We start from the raw sequence: 21,590 nt of genomic DNA, 5'->3' as shown, positions 1-21,590 counted from the left end.
TATGAGTTAACTGACTTCCGGTCATGTGGAAACTGGATATAGTGTTTTAAAATGAGTATCTTTTAATACTTTTACATTTTGACACTAACAACTGAAGTGAGACCATCTTTCGAGTATTATAACGTTAATTATTATATTATAACGTTTATTATTAATGTGTTTCATGTAAAAGTTGTGGTCGTCCGACAGGGGGCGCCATGATTGAGGGAAGGTCGCGCGGGCTGTGTGTGTGTGTGTGTGTGTGTGTGTGTGTGTGTGTGTGTGTGTGTGTGTGTGTGTGTGTGTGTGCGTGTGTGTGTGGCTCGCGCACAGGGCAAGCGGGAGGGACGAGCCTCGTCCTGCCATTGGCTCCCTGCGACGTTATAAATACAGGCGAATGGCATTTACCGGCACAGAGCAAGTGAGACACCGGACGAGGAGGGCAGAAGACGCGAGACGATTCACATCTAACGACGATTCACACACACCCACGTGCTAGGATTGGACTTTTACACTTCATTTTGTTTCTGAAATCAATGAAGGAGAGACGCTCGTGTCAGAAACTATCTCTGAAATCCGGCATGGAGCCCAGTCAGAGTGTGAAGTGTAAGATAGTGGTGGTGGGAGACAGCCAGTGCGGGAAGACCGCCCTGCTTCACGTGTTCGCCAAGGACTGTTTCCCCGAGGTGAGACCCCGAAACCCCGCGGACCGACCACCGTGACGCGCACTAACCTGCGGTGAAACGCCTCGTGCGTGTTGTGAGGGAGCAGATGTGGAATTGAAGGACACGCATTGAATGTTATAGCGTATATGATTTGATGCATGCGTGTGTGTGTGTGTTATGTGTGTGTTAGTACGCGTTGCCGCTGTGAATGCCGGTCTGTAGCATTTCGATACCAGTTGAGTATTGGGATTATACTCAACTGGTATGTTGTTCCTCGTTTTTGTCATTTTCATCCAAAGTGTATGCATTCTATGTTCTGTTTCCTGCAGAGCTACGTCCCCACGGTGTTCGAAAACTACACAGCCAGTTTTGAAATCGACACGAAGAGGATTGAGCTCAGTTTGTGGGACACCTCAGGTAATTATGACTGCTCATTTCCTTCCCTCCCTTCCTTCCCTCTATCACCTCTCCGTGCAAATCAATTCTGGTGAAATGTCCGGACATGTCCAAACATGCAGGTCGCCTGCACAATCCCCGTGTGACCCCTGTGGACATACTCTCCTGCTGTTTGGAGAGAAGGGGGCGGGGGTCAAATTGAATCTGTGTTTGGCCCAAGTCTTCTTAAATTAACTTTGACATATTTCCCCTGAAAATGTCCAAATCGTGACATTTAAGAAGGCCCAGGCTTTCATTTTTGAATAACGAAAATAATCTGTGACCCATTTTAATCAACAAAGCTGTTCATCCTCCACATAGTGTATAGTGGAGGCAAACCAGACTCCCACCCAACTCAGATTAGGAAAGTGGTTTACCTTCTACCCACATAGTTCTGTGTGTGAAATGCATCAAAGCGCTGGATTAGATTTATGATTTCTTCCCGGCTGAGGAAAAGCCGAAGCAGGAAAGGAAAGATAATGACAGGCCAAGCGGAGCGCACATATCCGTACATCTGGAGAACACACTTCTGAAATTCTTCCCACTGCGTTTTTTTTTTTTAGGGGGGAAAGTTTTGTTGTGCAACGCGTGTCCACAGCTTTTATCGCTTGTTGGTTGAACTTTGTGTTCGGGGTCCAAAACAGCTGCTGCGTCCAAACCCCCTCTGTGTGCTTAGATATGTGTGTGTGTGTGTGTGTGTGTGTGTGTGTGTGTGTGTGTGTGTGTGTGTGTGTGTGTGTGTAAACAAACCCACTTTCCCATCCATCAATGACCAGGCAGTGAATAGCACAGCAGTCAGGCGTGAGCGAGGCGTATGTTGCATGTGTGTGAGCATGTGGTGTGTGTGTGTGTGTGTGTGTGTGTGTGTGTGTGTGTGTGTGTCATGGGCGGAGACAAGCACCCAGCCAGCTGTTGCCGGAATTCCTGAGCGACTTTGTCGAACTTTTAAAGCTGTGCGTGAAAGCGAAGCAAACCCGCGGAATCGACTTTACAGGAGTTTGCGCAAATCATTTTTTGAGGAATCATTTTGAACCACAAGAAGCGGCACGAAGTTAGATGTTTGCTTCAGAGTAAGTCACTCTCATTTCCAAACTCAGCAAGCGAGCAAAAAGCTGGGAGGTCGGGTTTCAAATTCTTTGGCCCCTACAGTGTGTGTGTGGAAGAAGAATAAATGAAAGTCGGCCAGGGTGAGAATTTTGTTTTATTGCGCTGTGTTGGCCAGCCGCCTGGAGCCATTTTTCTTTTTCTTTTCGCTTCATAAAACAGCGAGGGTGGGGTACTAGATCAGTGAGTCTGAGATGGAGCCAAACCCCTCCACCCGTCCTTTAATCCTCACCCAGCATGCACACACACCCAGAGACTGATTGATACGGCCTTTGGCTCGACTGGTCCCCTTTGTAGAGACAACCCATCGGCCGTGGCCAATCCAATCGATCCCTTATCTCCTGAGGTGTGCCGGGGAGAGCTGTGTGTGTGTGTGTGTGTGTGTGTGTGTGTGTGTGTGTGACCCCAGCATGCACTGGGACAAAGACCAGGATGCAGAGATGAAGACCAACAATCCATCCCCCTCCATCTCAAAAACACACACCGTGGTGGTCTTTGTTCTGCGGGGACGAGTGGCCTAATGAGATGGCTGCCGTGTGTGTTTTAAAAAGGGAGGGTGATGGGAGTAATTCAGGTCATTAAGGTAAATGCCTGCCTGTCGTATTGCCTTCCATTTGCTCCCCCCTGCCCCCACCCGGCTTGTCGGCGCTAGCTCTGCTTCCCAGGCCTCAGGGCGGGGCCCCGACGAGGCCCTTTGATGCTTCGCACGTCTCTCACCAGCAGAGGAAGTGGTTAATGCCGTCTGCCCACATGTCTGAATGTGCTGCGAAGGTGTTGTGCGTGAGAGGTAAACAGGAGGATGGGAGGACGGGGAAGGTAAACAGAACAGCCCCTGTGGCCTGTCTGCCCGAGGCCTCCTCATTTGAGTTGAAATGAGCAAAAAAATCCATCTCAAAACCTGCAATGTCGGTAATCTCAGGCAGGGGAACTGCAGCTGTTTGCATTATTTAAATGTCAGAAAATAGCAAGAAAAATCCCACTTTCCCAAAACCCATGGTGATGTCTTTAAAACACTTGTCCAGTCCAAAGATATGTAGTTCACAGCCACATACAACAGAAAAAAACAGCAAATCCATATTTATTTTTTATTGGATTGATCTTAAACCTGCATCCGTTTTATTTTTTGGATGCCTGAGGGCAGCACAACAAGCTACAAACACAACTCAACACAACACTGACACACTTATGGCTGGTAAGATCTGCTTCCTTACACACACAGCAGACACCAGGCAACATTAGCATTTATTTAGGGTCATGTTTATGGCCATGTGATAGATTAAAGCCCAGTATTCGCGGTCTTCACCGACTCCAGATGAAAACAATATCTGGCTTTTTAGCTGCTAAATGTGTCTTAACTGTGTCTGTTTGGTGGGTTTATCAAAGCAAAAACACACACAGTCACCGTAAAGATATTAATACCTTTAAAAATGCTGTTTTCAGTCAATCAACTAATTGTTTCAGCGCTAATCCCAGAATTGGTTTAATGAACTTGGACACTGGTGAAATACTCTGAATGTACTTCTGTTGGAGTGGATTTAGTTCTTCAGAAATCAGCGTGAGGTGTTTGTTCCAACTTCCCTTGAGGCAATCTGCCAGAGCCAGGACTAGTGAAAGCTTCAATAAAATCACATCGAGAAAACACAGGAACTGTTGGGCTTTTTCACATCAAGGACTCCCAAAGAGGCCCACGTGTTAGACCCCATGGATCTCATTTGGTAATATTTATTCCGGGGAACCTTGAGGGGAAACTTCTTGTTGTGTTTTGTTTCGTGGTTTGATTTGAACAGCTGCCGACTCTGCAGATTCAAAGACGACCCACTTTGAAACACAGGAGAGAAAAAAGTCAGATAAAGCAGTTTATTAAACATTTTTTAGAGGGTGATATGTAATGATAGTGGAGCCCAGGTTTGTCCTTTCCTCGCGTAGCTTCCTTGAGTGCATGTGCGGCGGTCCTTGTAATGCTGGACGTCCAGGACTTCTTCATGCGTTCAGCTCCTCTGCAAACCGTGCCCCCTCCGCTCTCTGTGTCGGCGGCCATTGTTGCATTGGATCACATTTCTGGGCTCAGCGAATTGGAGCCGCATGTCTGGCATTCCTCAGACTAAAGGTTTCTCCTTCCTCGCCTACAAAGACCCCCATTGTACCAGGCTGGGTTAGATCCTCGGTGGAGTGAAAAGAGAAGTGGCGTGGTCCGCTAAAGCCCTACCTCGTTTCCAAGGGGGGAAATTGAATCACACAGGAATTTGCCGACCGGCGAGAGAGAGAGAGACGGTGGCCATGTGATGTATCAACTTCAGGACAGTGGAACTCTGGGAGAGATGAATAGACTTCCTGTCCGCTAATGTGTTGGAAGGACTTTCTGTGTGATGTTACGCCCGACATTAAAATATTCGTGTCCGGCCTTGACACCGAACACCTCGTCCGCTCCTTTTAAGTCCACCATGTTTTTGTAGTTGTTGTTGAGTGGATTCCTAATAGATTCACACGTTGTTGTTGTTATGGCCTGGACTGTCATTAACGGCACCTCTGGACCTCATTTGCGTACATCACACGTATACGTTTGTTAGGTGCTTCCACATCTGAATGTGATGGTTTCAAGAGACGAACGGTTATCTTGAGCTACATTTCAGATTTACTGATCCCAAAAAAGAAATGTATCGCGTTTTGCATCGTGCATTTTTCTTACAGTGGGGTTGGGCGATGTGTAGAAAAATCTTTGGACCGTCCGCACCGTTAGTTACTTTTCACAAGCTCTCTTAGCCTTTTTTTTTTCGAATAGAATAAATATTCTTACACCTATTTTTCTTCTTAAACAGAAAAATACAACCATGTACACCTTTTCTTTCTTATTTATTATTGAAGTCTCTCTTTCACCAAACTAAGCCTGTTAACTCATCATGAAACACAGAAATAAACCTGTAATTCACAGAGTTACATGTGGAAAACATTCCGGTGTTTCTTACTTGTTCTTCAGAGGCAGACCGATAAATTAGCCAAATAAAACGTCAAAAAACGACGTTGCCAATCGCTGATGGACGATATATTCCTCCGATGGCCCTCTGCCCAGTACTATATTAATATATCATATTGTAATGATGCATTGTAAAGTAACGCATCACACATATATGCGTACATCACAGTATACATAAAAGCGATTGGACACCGTGACAAGTTTTACACGGCAGCATTTTGCAGCAGCAGCAGATATCTTGGTAACCACAGCAACAACAGCTGATGTCGGTCCGGGTTAGTTCAGTCTGAATTGCTCTTTGTCTTCCTCTCTGTTTGCGTTGAATGCGTCTGGCTGGTCACATATTGAAGCTCGATAATACTGTGGGGGGACGGCTGTTTTGTTGTTTCCACAGGTGTCTCTAAAGGCGTTAACGCCTCTCTCTCTCGCGCTCTCTCTCTCTCTCTCTCCACACACACGCACACACACCCTCCCCCTCAGCTCCGTTAACTCAGCTATGTTCGCTATGCAGTAAATCAGCAGGCCTGCAGACCTGTTGCCCAGACCGTACCTCCAGACTGTCGGGTCGCAGCTGGCTTACCTCAGGACTCTATGTGTCCGTGTGCGATAAAAGTACATTTCCATGTCCGTAAGCCGTTTGTGTGGAGGGTTCCAGCGGAAAGTGGGATGTCTGGAACGTCACGGGGTTATTTCAGAACCGTATTCCCGACATCAGGGAAACATCAGAGTCTTTTGTCGTTGGGTGGATTTGAATATTGAGTCACAATTACGCGAGTAGAGCAGAATGCATTCTCCAACTCGTTTCATGTGCATTAATTAGTGGTGCTTTTCATCCCAGCTGTTGAGGAACTCAGCACAACAGGAAGGAAGAACAGTGTTTTTTCTTATTATTTTGGAAAAGTTTCTGCGCAGTCATGGAAAGACATTTAGTTTTTCATCAGTGGGTGTTGTCTCACAGTGTACTGCATCCTCTCACGTTGTCGCATTCATTAGCCGTGAGCAAGACACATGGGGGAACGTGTTTAAGAGAAGGCGAGAGGGCGGAGAGTGTGTGTGTTTAAAGGAAGGACGGGGAGGACGGGGTGTGTGTCGTCGTCCAGATTTAGAGATCCAGTGGGAGAACAATGACTGGAGCTAATTAGATGACACCAGGTCTTGTGTGTGTGTGTTGGTGTGTGTGTGCCAGCGATGGGATGTCCTCTTATCTTTCCGCTTGGCAGGAAGATGACCTCAGCGCAGTTACGACTCCTCTGTAAACAACGATCGAGAAAGAGAGCGTCTCCAATTAAAACACACGCGTCTCAAATTAAAACCGTTAACAGACCTGCGCACGAGGTTGCACGCACATTTTGATCCTCCGTTGGTGCTGTGCGGCTTAAAATTTGCAGCTATAAATACATCAATCTCCAGGTATTTTCACAGGAATATGTGCAGAGACGCATTGAAACCACACACACTTCTCCCAGCCGCTCAGATTTGTGTGTTCCCCCTCCATTGGGTTGGTCAAAAGAATCAATTCATCGTAAAATGTCAACCGACTCAGTCGCAGGGTTTTATTTTTTTCAGTGATTGGTTCCAGGCAGTCAAGGCTGGAAGAAAGAAAGAAAGAAGAAAAACCTTCAAACAATGCAATGTGGTCGTGATTGATTGTGAGACCGTGAAAAATGGGAAATAAATTCTTGCAGGAGATCCCACGTTCCTCTTCGCCTTGTACTTCCTGTTCCGTGTCGACGATGGCAGCTTTTCGTTTCGGTGGTGTCGCCTATCAGACGGCTCCACAAAGGATCCTCGGGGAGTGAGTGGAAAAAGCAGAAACGCATTATGTTCAGATCAAGCCATCAAAATAATGTATTCTGTGTTGGTCCTGGCATCCATACTTCACTGACTTTCAAGTGGTAAAAGGCATCGAGACCCAGACATTACCTACATCCTTGGTGTGTATCAACATTTGGGAAAGTGAAACTGTGGAATTCACGGTTTTAGCCAAAACATACAACTGTTGCCTGTTAGCTTGTAAACATTCGGTACTTTCCAAATTGGTGTCTGAGCTAAATATGGTGCGCTGTTTTTAAGGATTGTATGGTTATGCTGTCCAAAGAGGAGACAAAGAGATTCGTCCGCCATTTTCCAGCTCTATGTGCTGTAGGTAAATAGGTACTGACCGACAGCTAATGCTAGCTGATAGCACATAGTAGTGGGGTCTTAATTCTTTAGTTGCCTATATTGATACAATTAAAATATAATTGTAAGCACAGAAAGGTGCTAAACGTGAGTTAAAGTTAATGTGTGTAGTTTTCTAGTTAAATGAATTGTCAAAATATTGATTGGAAGTATTTGTCAATGACACAAAGTCAAACAAAGAGGTTGTGTCTGATAATAATAATTATAACATTTAAATACTTTGGCACTCCATTGGCGAACAGTTTCGACAGTATTGTTTCTTCTCCCCGTTGGACGGAGCAGTGACCTCACCGCCCCTCCCCCGGCTCACACACTGGCAATGTATGATTGTGGACATGGATATGGGTGAGACTTCTATGTGCAGCAGCGGCTCATTTATTGTGCACACATCAGCCATCGTCATGCTTTGTTGTGCGAGGCCTGGAAGGAAGCGCGGATTGTGTAAACGGGGTCGTCTCCCATCCGGACCGTTTAGGTTAGGAACACGAGGTCCCTGATTGTGTGTGCGTGTGTGCGTGTGTGTGTGTGTGCACATTCCTGACTTTTCTCCATGGCAGTGTTTAGAAAAGACCTCCCAGGGGAAACTTCGGTTACCAAAAACAAAATTCCCCGGATTTTTGGCTGCCAATTGAGTGTGTGTGTGGTCAGCTCTGGCTCGTCACATGCTCCTGACTTCACCTTGACATGAGGCCACCCTTCGCTCGCCTAACTCCCCGGAGATGTTTCAGTCTGCTGGACAGATGGGCGTCTCCCTCACACATGTTTTCAGTTTCTTCGAGCATTGGAGTCACTTACTCGCTCTGAAGTTCTCCGTTTCTCCGGGAGAGGATTTCTTCAAGTGATCTCGCCGTAGTCAGCACATTTTTCCGACTGATGCGGCATTATTTGTTTTCTTTTTCTCTCGCAGCGTTGCTATGGATTATGGCTGAGCTGCGATCAAGCCATATGAGAATAGATGCCAAAAAATGCTTCAGTTGGGCGTGTTCATTGATTTCCGAAAGATCTGTTAGTGGTTTTTCTGTAGATGTGGTTACTGCCCCTCACTTCAATGCAGGTATTCCCTTTTCAGTGAAAAATCGTAGGCCTCGAAGGCAAGTTCAGAGAGATGACATTAGATCTGCATCATGTGTGAATACTTCTTCAGGTTCTTTATTTTCTTCTGTTTCAGGATCCCCGTACTACGACAACGTGAGGCCTCTCTCCTACCCGGACTCGGACGCCGTCCTCATCTGTTTCGACATCAGCCGCCCTGAAACACTCGACAGCGTAATGAAAAAGGTAAGGGGGGTTTCTACGAAGCTATTTTTCTCTCCTAAAAAAGATTTGCCCTGGACAAATGGGAGAAGTTCTAGGTAAATATTAGGCCTGTATTGTATCTCTCTGTTTATTAAGCTTAAAAATAATTGATAGAGAGAAAAACATCATTATGAGGAGGGTGGAGATAAGTACGGAACAATTAACTGAAAACGCACACTGAGTGGACAACAGAGGAAGCGATTTGTATCATATGAATACAGAATAATATGGTAGCCGCACCCTAAAGCATACTTTGCTTATTGTCTATTTTGCAGATTTCACCCTTTAAAAAAATGTGTGTTGCCCTTTCATTCATTCAAGGAGCGATCCTCAAGCGTTTGATAAGCTCAGTCGATGTCTTTTTAGCTGTTAAACTAAACTCCAAAACATTTCTCCACGGTAAAGTCTTTGATTTTGTCTGATCCGCTGACAAAGGCCGAGTCTACAGTCAAGAGATTTTTCTGCAGCCTCAGTCACGGCAGATCTTGTGATGTTGGGAGGCTAGCCGGGTTAAATCCCTGGAGCGGCTGCTCTCCACCGACTGACTTTTTAACCAACTTTTTGTAGCCGGCAATTACTCACACAAAGCCGCCCGTGGTTTACGTCTGACTGTGGTCGTACTGGCTGACTCCTGCGTGTGTGTGTGTGTGTGTGTGTGTGTGTCTGTCATCTGACTGGTAGAAGGCTCGGATGTCTCTCAGAAAAACGGTTGCCAAAGAATGTGAAACAGTTGTTTTTGCGACCAGTAAAACACACCTGGCATGTGCTCTTTTGAAAGGAACTTCCTGCTTTTTGTGGCTTTTTAGTCATGACGGAACGTGGCAGACATTGTGCAAAACAACTTCCTCTGTGGAGGTTGATGATCTTGATCACTGACCGGCCGGTCAGCCGGTCCTGAGGCACATTAGCCTCAGCTTAAAGCCCCTGGAGAAATGCCATCGATCACAGAGCATTTATTGTTGTCCGGGAGGAAACGTGGGGATTATTTGTAGTTCCCTTCCAGGGTTAAAAGCGTGAGGACTCCAGGAAGTGGCAGCTTTAACCTTTGTGCTTAAAGGAGCGGGTGACAAGGCCGGGGGAGGGGAGGGAAGTCATGGGATGTTGTATCAGGTCATTCTGGAAACCCACTTTGTTGCAGTGGAAAATAAAGCTAACAGTAGTATACATTGTTTTCCCTCCGAATGTTACTTGATGCAAGCGTTTGTCTTCCTCCACAGTGGAAAGGGGAGATCCAGGAGTTTTGTCCCAACACCAAGATGCTGCTGGTCGGCTGCAAGTCGGACCTGCGCACCGACCTGAACACGCTGGTAGAGCTTTCCAACCACAGACAGACGCCAGTCTCTTACGACCAGGTATGCAGTGTTGTAAATGACACACGTTAAGCCGCTCGTAAGAGGTCGCTCATTGTGCTCCACTTAAAGCCACGGCTGAGGAAAAATCCCGCCGTTCTCATTAATCTACAAGCCCCTTTTCTCCCGTATGTTGACCCCATTCAACCTCTTTGTCCTCCCCAGGGTTCCAGCATGGCCAAGCAGATCTCGGCGCCCTACATCGAGTGCTCGGCCCAGCAGTCGGAGAACAGCGTCCGGGACATCTTCCACGTGGCCACGCTGGCCTGCATCAACAAGAGCAACAAGAACGTCAAGCGCAGCAAGACCACCCGCGGCAACAAGAGGATTTCACACATGCCCAGCCGGCCCGACCTGGCGGCCGTGGCCTCGGACCTGCGGAAGGACAAAGCCAAAAGTTGCTCGGTCATGTGACCGATCAGACTTACGGGGATCGGACTGAGAACGAGGACAGAGCACTGTGCGAGCAGGAAGCTGTGGAGCGACGCTCTTTCCTGCATGCTAAAGACCCCTTGTTTTGTCTGGAAAGGGTTTTTTTTAAGCTTCAATTCATGTTCATGTTGCTGGAATACTCTGCACCAGTGAACACTCAACGCGTAGTAGCATCCCCACCCACGTACCCTCACCCTGCCCCGCCAGACGAGGAAGCTATCCGTCAGCGACGCTACCTGCTCGGGGAAGTGACCCGCTTCCTCCGGGGAGGACGGAGCGGACGCGGTCGAGGCTTTCCACACAGACAGGAAATGAGCAGCAGGAGTGATGTCATTAGGAGACGCTCATTTTGTGAACGGAAGAAGGGGTTTAAGAGCATGTGATCGTTTGAAGGCGATTGGGGGAGGGGTGTGTGCTGCCGGATCAAAGACCTTTTGCTCGGAGGACTTAGTTTGGACCCGATTCACTCTGCCTCCCCTCCCCTCGTTCCTGTAACTGTTGCACATTAGAAGAAGAACTTCTCAGTGCTGCACAAAGGAAACCTGACGCTGTGTGTCCCCGTCTCTCGATTTGTCGTTGGTATAATGTGAAGTCATCGTTGTGTAATCGCATCATTGTTTTGTTTCAGCGCCACCCTGTTGAGTTTCAGCCATGCCGAGCGATTCTTGAGTCAACAACCGCACGTTTGTAGCAGTCGGACCGCCACTCTGTGCCCGTTTATGTCCCGTCGACAGATACACAGACAGATTATCCGAACTGTCCTCCCCGCCGACAGGTTCATGGACTTCTTTTGTATCATACCAGGGAGCCGCAAGCAAAGTGACTCAAAGCTGTGGGTCGGCCTCCAGCATTTGTCCGACAATTCCTTAAGTCCATTATATAAACAAATGCGGTGTCAATTAGTGACCCTTTTTGAAATTTGAAAAACACAAATACCTGTCATTACACGTTTTAAATATCTTTAATGGGTCGGAAAGCTTTAGTCGAAGTGAAAATGTGTCTAATTGTGTAAATCCGTTCTGCAGGCTGACAGCCGGTTTGAGCTATGAGTCATTTTCCCACCGCACTTCAGGGAGGGAGTGTATGTGCAAGCAACAATTAAAGCTTGTGTATTAGAACCTGAAAACACCAGAGCTCTCTGCTTTGCATTCTCCCTGAAATGTTCAGCCTGTGCTTTTTGGGTAAACTCCTCATGAAGGCCCCGTCACGCCAGCAAACTGTTTGGATCCATCAATTAATTGTTGAAGTCGTTTTTGCATTGTTTTTTTTAACATTTTACAGACTGAATGACTAATCGGGAAAATAATCTGCAGATTAATAAATAATGAAAACGATCAGTGGCACTACTTGATTGTACAATACTGAGAACAAAACGCCAGAGGCAGAGTCGTTGGCATAGACGAAAAAAGAAAAGAAAAGAAAAGCTAATGGAGCTAAATTTGAGTGCGTTAGCGGTTAGCGCAACAGCAGCTAAGTGATTATCCCCCGCCTTTTTAGAGCAACAAATAATGCAAAGACAAGGAAAAATAACAGCTGTTTCCACTCTGGTGTGACCGGGCCTTCACTCGAATTGGATGATCTTATGTAAGCAACAAATGGGCGTCAATTTGGAAATGAGAAACAGTGTTTACAATGTAAATGTGTTTTGTTTTTTTGTTTTTTCCTCCAACAGCGCAATTGAGGAACTGTTTGAATATCAACGGTATTGATGCACTTTTAATGTAACCTCCCGGATTCACCTTGCTCAAATGCCCGCACTGTAACATTGGGCAGCTCTGTTTCCCATCTTGATTTTCTAATCTGTCGTCTCTTTCCCCCATGTGCATTGTCATGTTTTCTTGAATGTTGATGTCACCTTCAGATGTCTTTGCCAATGTTGTTTCTGCAGTATTTATTGAATTATATATTTTCCCTTTAGAATAAATGCAAATGGAAGTGAAGTGCGTTTGCGTTTCATTGAGAGAAAACATTTGCAAACCGATGGTGTTATTCTGGTGTTATTCTGACCATTGCAACATTGGGGTTCCAATTGGGATTTGACACTTTCCGCTGAAAGGTGACTGCATGCTAAATAGTGTGTATTTATTATAAAGTGCTACCAGGATGTTGAATTCAGATACAAAAAAAACAATAGCTGTCAATTGTTCTACGCATACAGGATGTTTAAATTGTAAATCAAAGATATCTCATCTAAACACAGGAACCAAAAAAAATGTTAATTCAAGGCACCGTAGTTTATTTACGTAGCGCTTTGCAATCATTGCAGTGTTGAAATGGGCTTAAAATGCCTCCTGAAGGGATACAAACTGTTTCTATGAAGCCACAACATAGTTACAAGGTATATGGGTGGAGGAAAAATAATCCACTTCCTCATTTAATTTACAAAAATACAGTCACAGAACTTTTTCCAACAAATAAATCCCATCATCAGTTGTCTACTTCTCATTAAATGCACAAAGGTTTTCCTTCCTCTTTCAATTTGACTCCTCAGGACAAAGCACACCTGTGTGCGTTGTCGTGATTGCACAGGTGCCGTCTGTATAAAAGCTGCTGGTCTCCTGATCATAACGCTCAAACAAAGACCCACGGATCAAATATGAAGCTGTTTATCAACCTTTATTTGCTCTCTCGAACAAAAGCTTTTTTCCCATGTGTGGTACACAAACATGCCTGGAGTTAAACCACATATATATATATATTTCCCAGTGGATTTCTATGCTCTGGTGGATTCCGTCTGCACTCGTCCACATTGTGTTTCTGGTGGTTTATTGAAGCCCGGACGTCTTGTCAACAATACTGTAAATCCCTGGTCTTTGTATATAGATCACTGAATTGGCTTAATTTCATTGTTGGTCATTCAACAAAAAACTTTTTCAGTTCTTTGAGACCGGCTAAAAGGTTATATGGAGCTGTCGTCATAGCAACAAGTCCTTCAGGCAAAACCTGCAAAAGTGCAGTTTATTCACAGTAAGCCGGAGCAAGACCTTTCTTCTTGAGTCGGAGAACAAGCGCACTAATCTCCATCAACACAGGATTAGATTTGGATGTCGCAAGGGTTTTGGTTTACATTTGTAGTCCGAGTAGTCTCGACCAATCATGTTCAAGCAGGTTGAACAAAAGAGAAGGAACCCACCGGCTAACGTCTTCACGATTATTTAGCTTTTTATTGGTTTAAAAATGTTTTGTACATGCTGCTTCAATGCAGTCATACAACGGTTCTGATATTGCAAATACACCAGTGAGAAAACTCATTTTAGATACAAACATGTACGTCTTCTGAAAAACCATACAAATCTGAGTAAATTCTTAATAATAGTCAATAATTGGTTGACTAGGTTGGGGTACGCAACAAAATATTTTATTTACTATGTGCAAGATAAATATATTCAACCAAAAGTTAGATTTTTATGAGACCAGGGATTTGTCAATAAACACTAGAATGTGCTAATGTATATATATAACTCTTTATAACCCTTTATTTAAAACGTAGATAAAAGATGAACACATCAAAAAATGTAACCGTTCAAAGAACCAATTTAACTGACAACGAAAAAACAAGTTAACGTTAGCTTGCTGACGTAACGTTAGCTTGCTGTCGTAACGTTAGCTTGCTGACGTACCGTTAGCTCAGAGAATGGGGCCTCACAACAAGTTCCAAGTACATAGGCATGAGAAAGAAAAAGCATTGTGTTTGCTGAACATAATGAAGAAGAAAAAAACAGAATGGCTGTAGACGGCGTACTAAATGTGTTAAAATAGTCAAGCATCCACACAGCGGAGTTAACATTCAGCTCTACAGTGTTTCCTTTCAGAAAACAACAAGTTTGACTTGAGTCCTGTCTGTCTTGACATCTCAGTGAAAAGCAGGTTTTGTAGCAGCTGAGTGGAACAAAATGCTCTCTGTGAGTCAGACTTCATCGTCTCCTCTGCTTGAAAAGCTACAGTATCGCTGGCAGCAGACAATGCCGCGCAGGCCTTGGTAAATTCCCGGGGGCTGCCGAGCATGCAGACTGCTTTCCCTCACACGGCGAGCCTATATATCACGGAGTGACTTCATCACGTATACACGGTCTGTGATGAATTAGGTTGTCGGGGGCAGGAAAACAGGGCTGTCAGGTGAGAAATAAATGTCAGAGATGAAAGACGCACAACTGTGCTCCTTATGGTCGCATGGAGGAATGCATTTAAATTTGATTTAAGTCTAATTTGTAGTCTTAAGACTCATTTATTATGTTTCTAAGTGGACTGCAGCTAGGATATATAGTGAAGTAACAGCTCTTTTTGAGAGTTGTCCTCTATCCTGTCCTTGTGTGTTCAAGTTTATTCTTTTTACTCGTCAAAGTTAAGGCCGACATTTTAGGAAAATGTGTTTATTCTTGTTGGCAACGTGAGGCTATCGCTAGCAGCCAGTTAGCATAGCCTTGCTGGAAACAAGAATCAGCTAGTCTGGATTTGTTGAAACACATGACACCTAATGAAACCATCATTTGTAATAGTACGCCCTAGTTTTGGTAGGGATTAAAAAAACAAGATACTAGATAGTTGGTGTGATTCATGAGCTTTTTTTAGACAAAAGAACAGAGATACAGACGGACAGTAAACACCACGGCACCGATTTCTGTTCAAAACATTTGCATATTAATTTATGAAAACTGATTTTGTGGTTTCTCATGAATGCTTGCACAGCGTGCTGCCGAAATGGGGGAACATTTAATCAATTTGGTTTCCCAACACCCTACATTACACAAGATTCACAGTGAAGCGGTTCGTTCCGCCGCTCACTCGGGGAAAAAAAATCATTGTATATTAAGTAGGGTTGTACCAAATATATATTTTGTTACATTCTAAGCTTCTATCGAGGTTTTGGATGAAGCTTTTAAGGTCTGCAGTCATATTTTGTAATCATCACCCTAGAATAAATCCTCAAATGTATTCTCTGTGTTTTTGAAAGGCTAAACGCCAACAAACATGGATTGAAGCAGGGTTTGATAGATAAAAACATTGTTTTGAGGATAACATCTATCTTAGAATAAAGTTAAAATTTTGAATCGAGACAGAATTTTTAATCGAATCCCGAACCCCAAAATTAAAAATCAAATAAAGAATCATGAGATACCCCCGACTTTAGACAGGGCCAGGAAAGTTGTTTCTCCTGTTTCCAGTCTTTGTGTTAAGCTAAGCTAGCAACCGCTTTATCTTTAGTGTAAAGACATGAGAGAAGTGACGATCTTGTCTTCTTGTTCTCAGTAAAACAAGAAAAATGTCATTTTCCTTTCAGCCTTAAGTGCTATCTGATGTTGTTCATGCATTCATAAGGTTTGGAGAACAATTTTCAGCAAAACAACAGCTGTAATCAGGTTTGATGCCAGTCCTGTATTACACAGCAATGGCTTCTTTCTAGAGTTGGCTTTTCCTCTATTTTCACCAGAAACACAAGGGACACATAACGCATTCTCTGCTGTGCAAGATGTAGATCATATTACACTTTCTCCACCCAGATCATAGCCACATAAACCAAGATGTCTGACATGTTGAGCGTTTGAGTGACATACACAACTAACTGGAAAAAGCTGGTTTCTTGCCATTATTCTTCCACTGTTGTTCTTTTTCAGACACTCTCTAAAATGCATGAATGCAGCTGCTCATGTCTGACTCGCTATGATAGACACATCGCCTTACAACAGGACACAACAGCTTTGTGGCAATTTCACCTTGATTCTCCAGCCGAGTCCAGCCTGTAACGGAGTTTAGCCTGACCCAGATACTGTAATAAGTAAGGAATCCGACTAAAGCAAAGCTCTGGTCTTATTAAACACTCCCAACCATGGCCTGAACTGGCAAAGAGTCAGTCTTTCGCGGGTCTGCAGTCCTCCCTGTCCTCTCCTGTATGTGTCCCACAACGTCTCATTTTACCCAGCCATGTTGTGTGAGTCTGGGAGGTGAAGTGAGCTAATCCATTGATTGCAGATGTGCTGCGAGTGATTTCCGCCGTTTTCCCAAGATTGGGTTTGTATGATTTGCAGCTGTTCAGATACACTGGGTATGTTTTTTTAGGCTTTCTGGTGTTGTGGCTTTAAGGAATGGCAATGTCGGTTGGTCCACCACAACCAGAATTAAATATCTCAACAGCTTAGAAATCTGGAACAGGCATTCATGGTCTCCAGTGGAATCCGACTGACGTTGAGACTTCTTACTTTCCCTCTGGCAAACCACGAGGTTGGTATTTTAGTTGTTTAGTTAAACGTCTCCACAACTATTGGATGGATTGCCAAGGAATTTGGGCCAATCATGCATGGTCCCCAGAGGATGAATCACCGTGACTTGGTATTCCCTCGTTCTTTTGTTCTGGCGCCACCAGCAGGTCAAAGTGTTCACATATCCTGTGAAATAGATCAACATCTATGTGACGGATTGGCACATTTCCTGCAGTTATTCATGGTTCCCAGATGAACCGTCCCACTGACTTTGGTTATCCTCCGAGGTCTCCTCAAGCACCAGCACAATGTTCACGTCTTTGGTGTCGAAGTGAAACATCTTCACAACTATTGGATGGATCGTCATGAAGTTTGTTTCGGACACTCAATGCTCCTCACAGGGTAAACAGCACGGCTCTAAACTCATAATGTTGTTTAATATAAAACTCTCAAGACAAATAGGCTGACACAGACATGACTCACACACACACACACACACACACACACACACACACACACACACACACACACACACACACACACACACACACACACACACACACACACTCAGCGGTGGCATTTATGAGACAACTGTGACAAGAAGCCACTCCTAATCTGGCACATGGAAAGGTTGAGCTCCATTGTAGCATTTGGCAGCTCAGTCTCAAAAGACCAAAATTGTCTGAAGAAAAGAGAATTAGAGAATCGTGCCTTCATATTCTTTTGTTTACACCTGCCTTCCAGCCCATTAATCTGACATGTGACAAACTGTGTGCTTAGAAAAGGAGCTGGAAGGCATCAGACGTTTTACAAGATGCCATTTCTCATTGGACATTTTTCTTAATTTCACGCAAATAAGTCTATCAAACCTTTTAAAAAAACGCTCCTGATTGCTTTGATGCATGATGGGCGAATTACTCTGAGACCGTTTTAAAGTGTCACTCCCGAGCTTTTTGATAAATAGTTTTAATATTAAGCCGAATACCCTTTCCCCACTCTCCAGTGCAAAACAAAATAAACACCATAATCCGTCTGCAGTAACAGACTTAGAGGGAGATGGAAACTATTCATCACCGTCTTTGTATGAGCGAAGAAGTCCCTTTCTTTTCTCCATCTTGATTAAGAAATAAGATTGCCAGGATGAACTGTTATGGCCAAAGCAACAACTCGATTGAGCAGGAGTGATCGTCTATCACCCGCATATTGCTTTTCATGTGCGATCGACCGCCTGAACTCGAGGCGGAGGAGGAAGTGAGTTGTTGTGTTCAATAAAGCAGACGTCATCCGCAAAGAATATCCTCACACACTCTTGAAGTTCCCCTGAATACGAAGGCGAGATTCCCCCAAGTTGTGTGCGAGAGCAGCCTCTATGTTCAACACACACACACACCAACACACACACAGTTTTTCCATTTTCCCACTCGACCAGCTGGGGCCCACAGACTGGGAGCATGTGGATCAATAGGTCTAAACTGGTGGTGCATTGTCCCCCCGCCCCAATTTTCCTGCCTCAAACAATCAGTCATGCACAGCTGTAAAATAGAGACGGGCTGAAAGCGAAACAATGGGCTTTTTGCTGAAGGTCTTGAGAAAAGAGGATGAAGAGGGTGAAGAGGAGAACGTGTTCCCTGTGGCTGTGAGGCCGCAGACGGCTTGAGCCTAATGACAAGCCTTTAGTTCATTATGAATGGACTGCTGCAACACGGGAACACACACTAAACAAAACACAAAGAGGGGCTTAATCTAAAATGCTGAGTAACAGTGTAGCGCCTTTGTGTACAAGAGCCAGAGAATCCTTCAACTCGGGGTTATGAAGCAAAAATACGAATATCTTTCTTTGGAAAGTGATAAAAATATTTTCAAAATGCGCATCATATACTCACATTTTCTGCTTCCGCAGTATTTATGCGCTATAGTCAGTCTCCTATGTGAGGAGAAGATCAACGAATAATGTATCATTTCGGTTGAGTCGTGGTTATTAATGTTGACTCGGTGTCCCAAAGCTCGTTTTTTAAATCTTCTCTGTGACATTAAATATTCAAAAACATCCTTATTTATTATTTATTAAGACTTTAGAGTGAACCGATGTAACTTTTGTATCACGAGCCGCCGTAACCAACTGGTCATACGAGACCGAATAAGATTGCAGGAACAAAACTGAGTGCTTATGAAACCCACTTTTCATTTTAAGGAAGAATAATGTGCTTTATCGTCTCACTTTCAATAAAAACTTTTGTAACACAATGAAAACCAGTTATTTCTGCCCGGAACATCACCTGATAGCATGTCATTGTTATGAATGAGTCAAGACTTTGTCCTAATAAATCCCACTTTTTCACTTCAGCAGTCATGTAATCCACCATCGTGTTCTCAGATCAGTTTCACGTTGGCTCACTGCTGCCCTCCATGGGGGGACCGTATGGAGGAGGCTGTGAGAACAACTGGGAAAGAGCTTTTCATGCTCCTTGGTGGAATGTCTCTGCGGTGAACTGCCGCCAGATCGCCAGAAAAGTTCCCGACTCGTGTTCTACTGGATGCCGTTTGTGCGTGAGCTCCAGACCGCTCTGTGGATGTTGGCACCGATCGAGCATTGACTGCGAAGCTCAGAGCTGTTTTCACATTTAATCTCGACATTAAGTACTTGAATTTTCACACTGCGGATTAAAAAATATATATTCCGTTGAAGTGGATTCCCTCATCTTTCTCCAGCATCCCCTCCTCTCCAGTCCGCTCTGCCATATGTCTGATCCTCACCCTGGACTACATCCAGAGCGCTGACCTCCTGCTTCACCTCCTCTCCTTGCCATCTGCTTCCCGGCTCGGCCCTTTTTGGCCAGGAGCCAAACTCAACACATGTTTGAGCATGTTGTCAGCAGAGAGCGAGTCTTCATCGCCTGCTTAAGCTCTAAATTGATCTCCTCCGTAGCACTAATATCAGTCAACATCTTAAGCGCTGCAGTGGGCTGGAGCCAACGATGCACCGGGGACACGTGAACAATCATTTTTGTGCTCTTCTGCCATGACAAATTAAATTTATTCGACCACTTTAGTCCACAATTTTGGATAGATTGCCACGGAATTTTGTTCAGGCATTCATGGCTCCCAGAGGACAAATTCTTCCTCCCAGAGGACATTCATTGTCCCTTCAGGATCAATTTCAATCCCCCGTTAAAGTTTTCTTCAGACACCATCAATAAGTCATTATGTCAATTTGGCTTACGACCAAATACGTGCAGAACTAACGGCATTCCCTTCAGCCGTTAGCTGTAATACCAGTTTACCTCAAGTTGCCCCTCAGATTTGCTGTGACAGCAATAACTGTGATTAGTCAGCTTGGGGTGCCCCCAACACATTTCCGACACCACTAGAGAAGGTTCTGATAACAACATTTTATTCTGAGAGAAAGCAAACACGATTAATTCAGGTTTACGATTGCGCAGCAGTTTTGTCCGTTTCATTAGCCAGACAAATATGTACTCCCTCTCCTCTTCTCTCCAGCTTTCTGAGGAGCGGGCTTTCACCTCATTTACCTCAGCCACTTCCTGTCCAGCCGCTTTGGCCCCCACACCCCCCACGCCCACGCCCACTTAGAACTAATCCAAATTCCAGCCGTTCTCAATGTTCGCATCAACGCCTTTGAGAGTGTGTTTGTTTATCTATTAGCTCATTTACAGGACCCCCAAAAGAATAGAGAAACTGGAGCATCACAACATCCCTGTGTGTGTGATACACAGAGAGTGACACCCCCTCCTCCTTCCCCGGCTTCCTGCTGAGTGTGTTTACTTCACCAATGACAAAAAAGCACCCAGGACTCCCACCTGCCCCGATTAGCTCGCCTGCCACCTCCCAGCACCCCACTGCGCCGCTGATGCTACACACTGAGCCACAGACGCTTATCAGTTGTCAGCCGCTGAAGACCCCCGCTGGGCGTTTGTTTTTGCTAAGCTGCAACTCAATTTGTCTCTAAATACTAATTTCACTCGCGGACGCCGCTTTGTCCCGAGAGCTCTATCTGTTTTGTCAAAGAGAGAAAGAAAGAAAAAAGACAAGTTTTCGTTGTTGCGGCATGAAAACTTTGCCTCGAGTCGGGGCTCATTGTTGCCCGTCGAGTGTGAGCTGTGTTTGTGAAAACGAACGAGGGAATCACGCTCTTATGAGATTAGAGAAGCATCCGAGTGTTGTGGTGTATAAATAACACTCAGACGGAGGTTTATGCACATTTCAAAGACGGCTCACGCTTGATGATCGTCCTCTTAATCAAACTTGTCTCCTCCGTTTGCCACCTCTGCTGTCTCAGGCTATTAAATCACAATTACACTCCTGCAGCGGCTGTTTGTTAATGGGCTGTAATGCATTTGATTGCATTAGCTCAGCGGAGAGCCTCTCAAACTGTTTTTTTTCGCACGAGGGAGGTTGAGGTTTTGCAGCAGGGTGGAGGTGCGCCATCATTAGCATGACTGTTTGCGAAGCCGATCGACCTCCCGCCAAGGTCAGATACGGACCAATCGGGAGTCCGTCTCTGAATGATTTTGTTTTGTTTCCATGGGAACACAGGTTTTTTTTCCTTTGTGTATCGTACACAACGAGAGATTAGAAACTGTCAGCTCTTCTTTATTTTGCTCAGTTGACATTATGTTAAGCTTCTGTCATGACTTTGCGTATCCTTTATTTTAGATTGTTTTGAGATCTTCATAGTTTTTTCGGCTCATCAGCTGTTTTTAGCATATACTGATACTGTGTGTGTGTGTGTGTGTGTGTGTGTCCGAGCTGCTGCTTGCCCTCACGGGTCAAATAAAGCCGTACAGGTAAACATCAGCATGCTAGCATAGCTTTCAGCACCTGAACATAGCCTCTCAGAGCTGCTAGCATGGCTTCATGTGTGTTCTTGTGGAGCAGATTTTATTGAGGAGCTGTTGATACTGAACACGTCATACAACATGCCTCATACAACATTGCTCATAAAACGGCTCGTACGATATCTTAA

The 21,590-nt window shown here is 44.8% G+C and overlaps 1 protein-coding gene across 1 annotated transcript; it reads left to right on the top strand.

Moving 5' to 3' along the window:
• Positions 1-515: 515 nt before the first annotated feature.
• rnd3a (Rho family GTPase 3a) lies at positions 516-10,394 on the top strand (the record flags this gene model as incomplete). Its single annotated transcript, XM_079236922.1, has 5 exons — positions 516-665; positions 974-1,061; positions 8,504-8,613; positions 9,849-9,983; positions 10,146-10,394. The coding sequence occupies 5 exons, from the start codon at positions 516-518 to the stop codon at positions 10,392-10,394; spliced, it is 732 nt and encodes a 243-aa protein (XP_079093048.1).
• Positions 10,395-21,590: the final 11,196 nt, after the last annotated feature.

Source organism: Taurulus bubalis (assembly GCF_910589615.1).
Source record: "Taurulus bubalis genome assembly, chromosome: 21".
Taxonomy (NCBI): domain Eukaryota; kingdom Metazoa; phylum Chordata; class Actinopteri; order Perciformes; family Cottidae; genus Taurulus; species Taurulus bubalis.
This window is presented reverse-complemented; position numbering and strand designations above follow the sequence as displayed.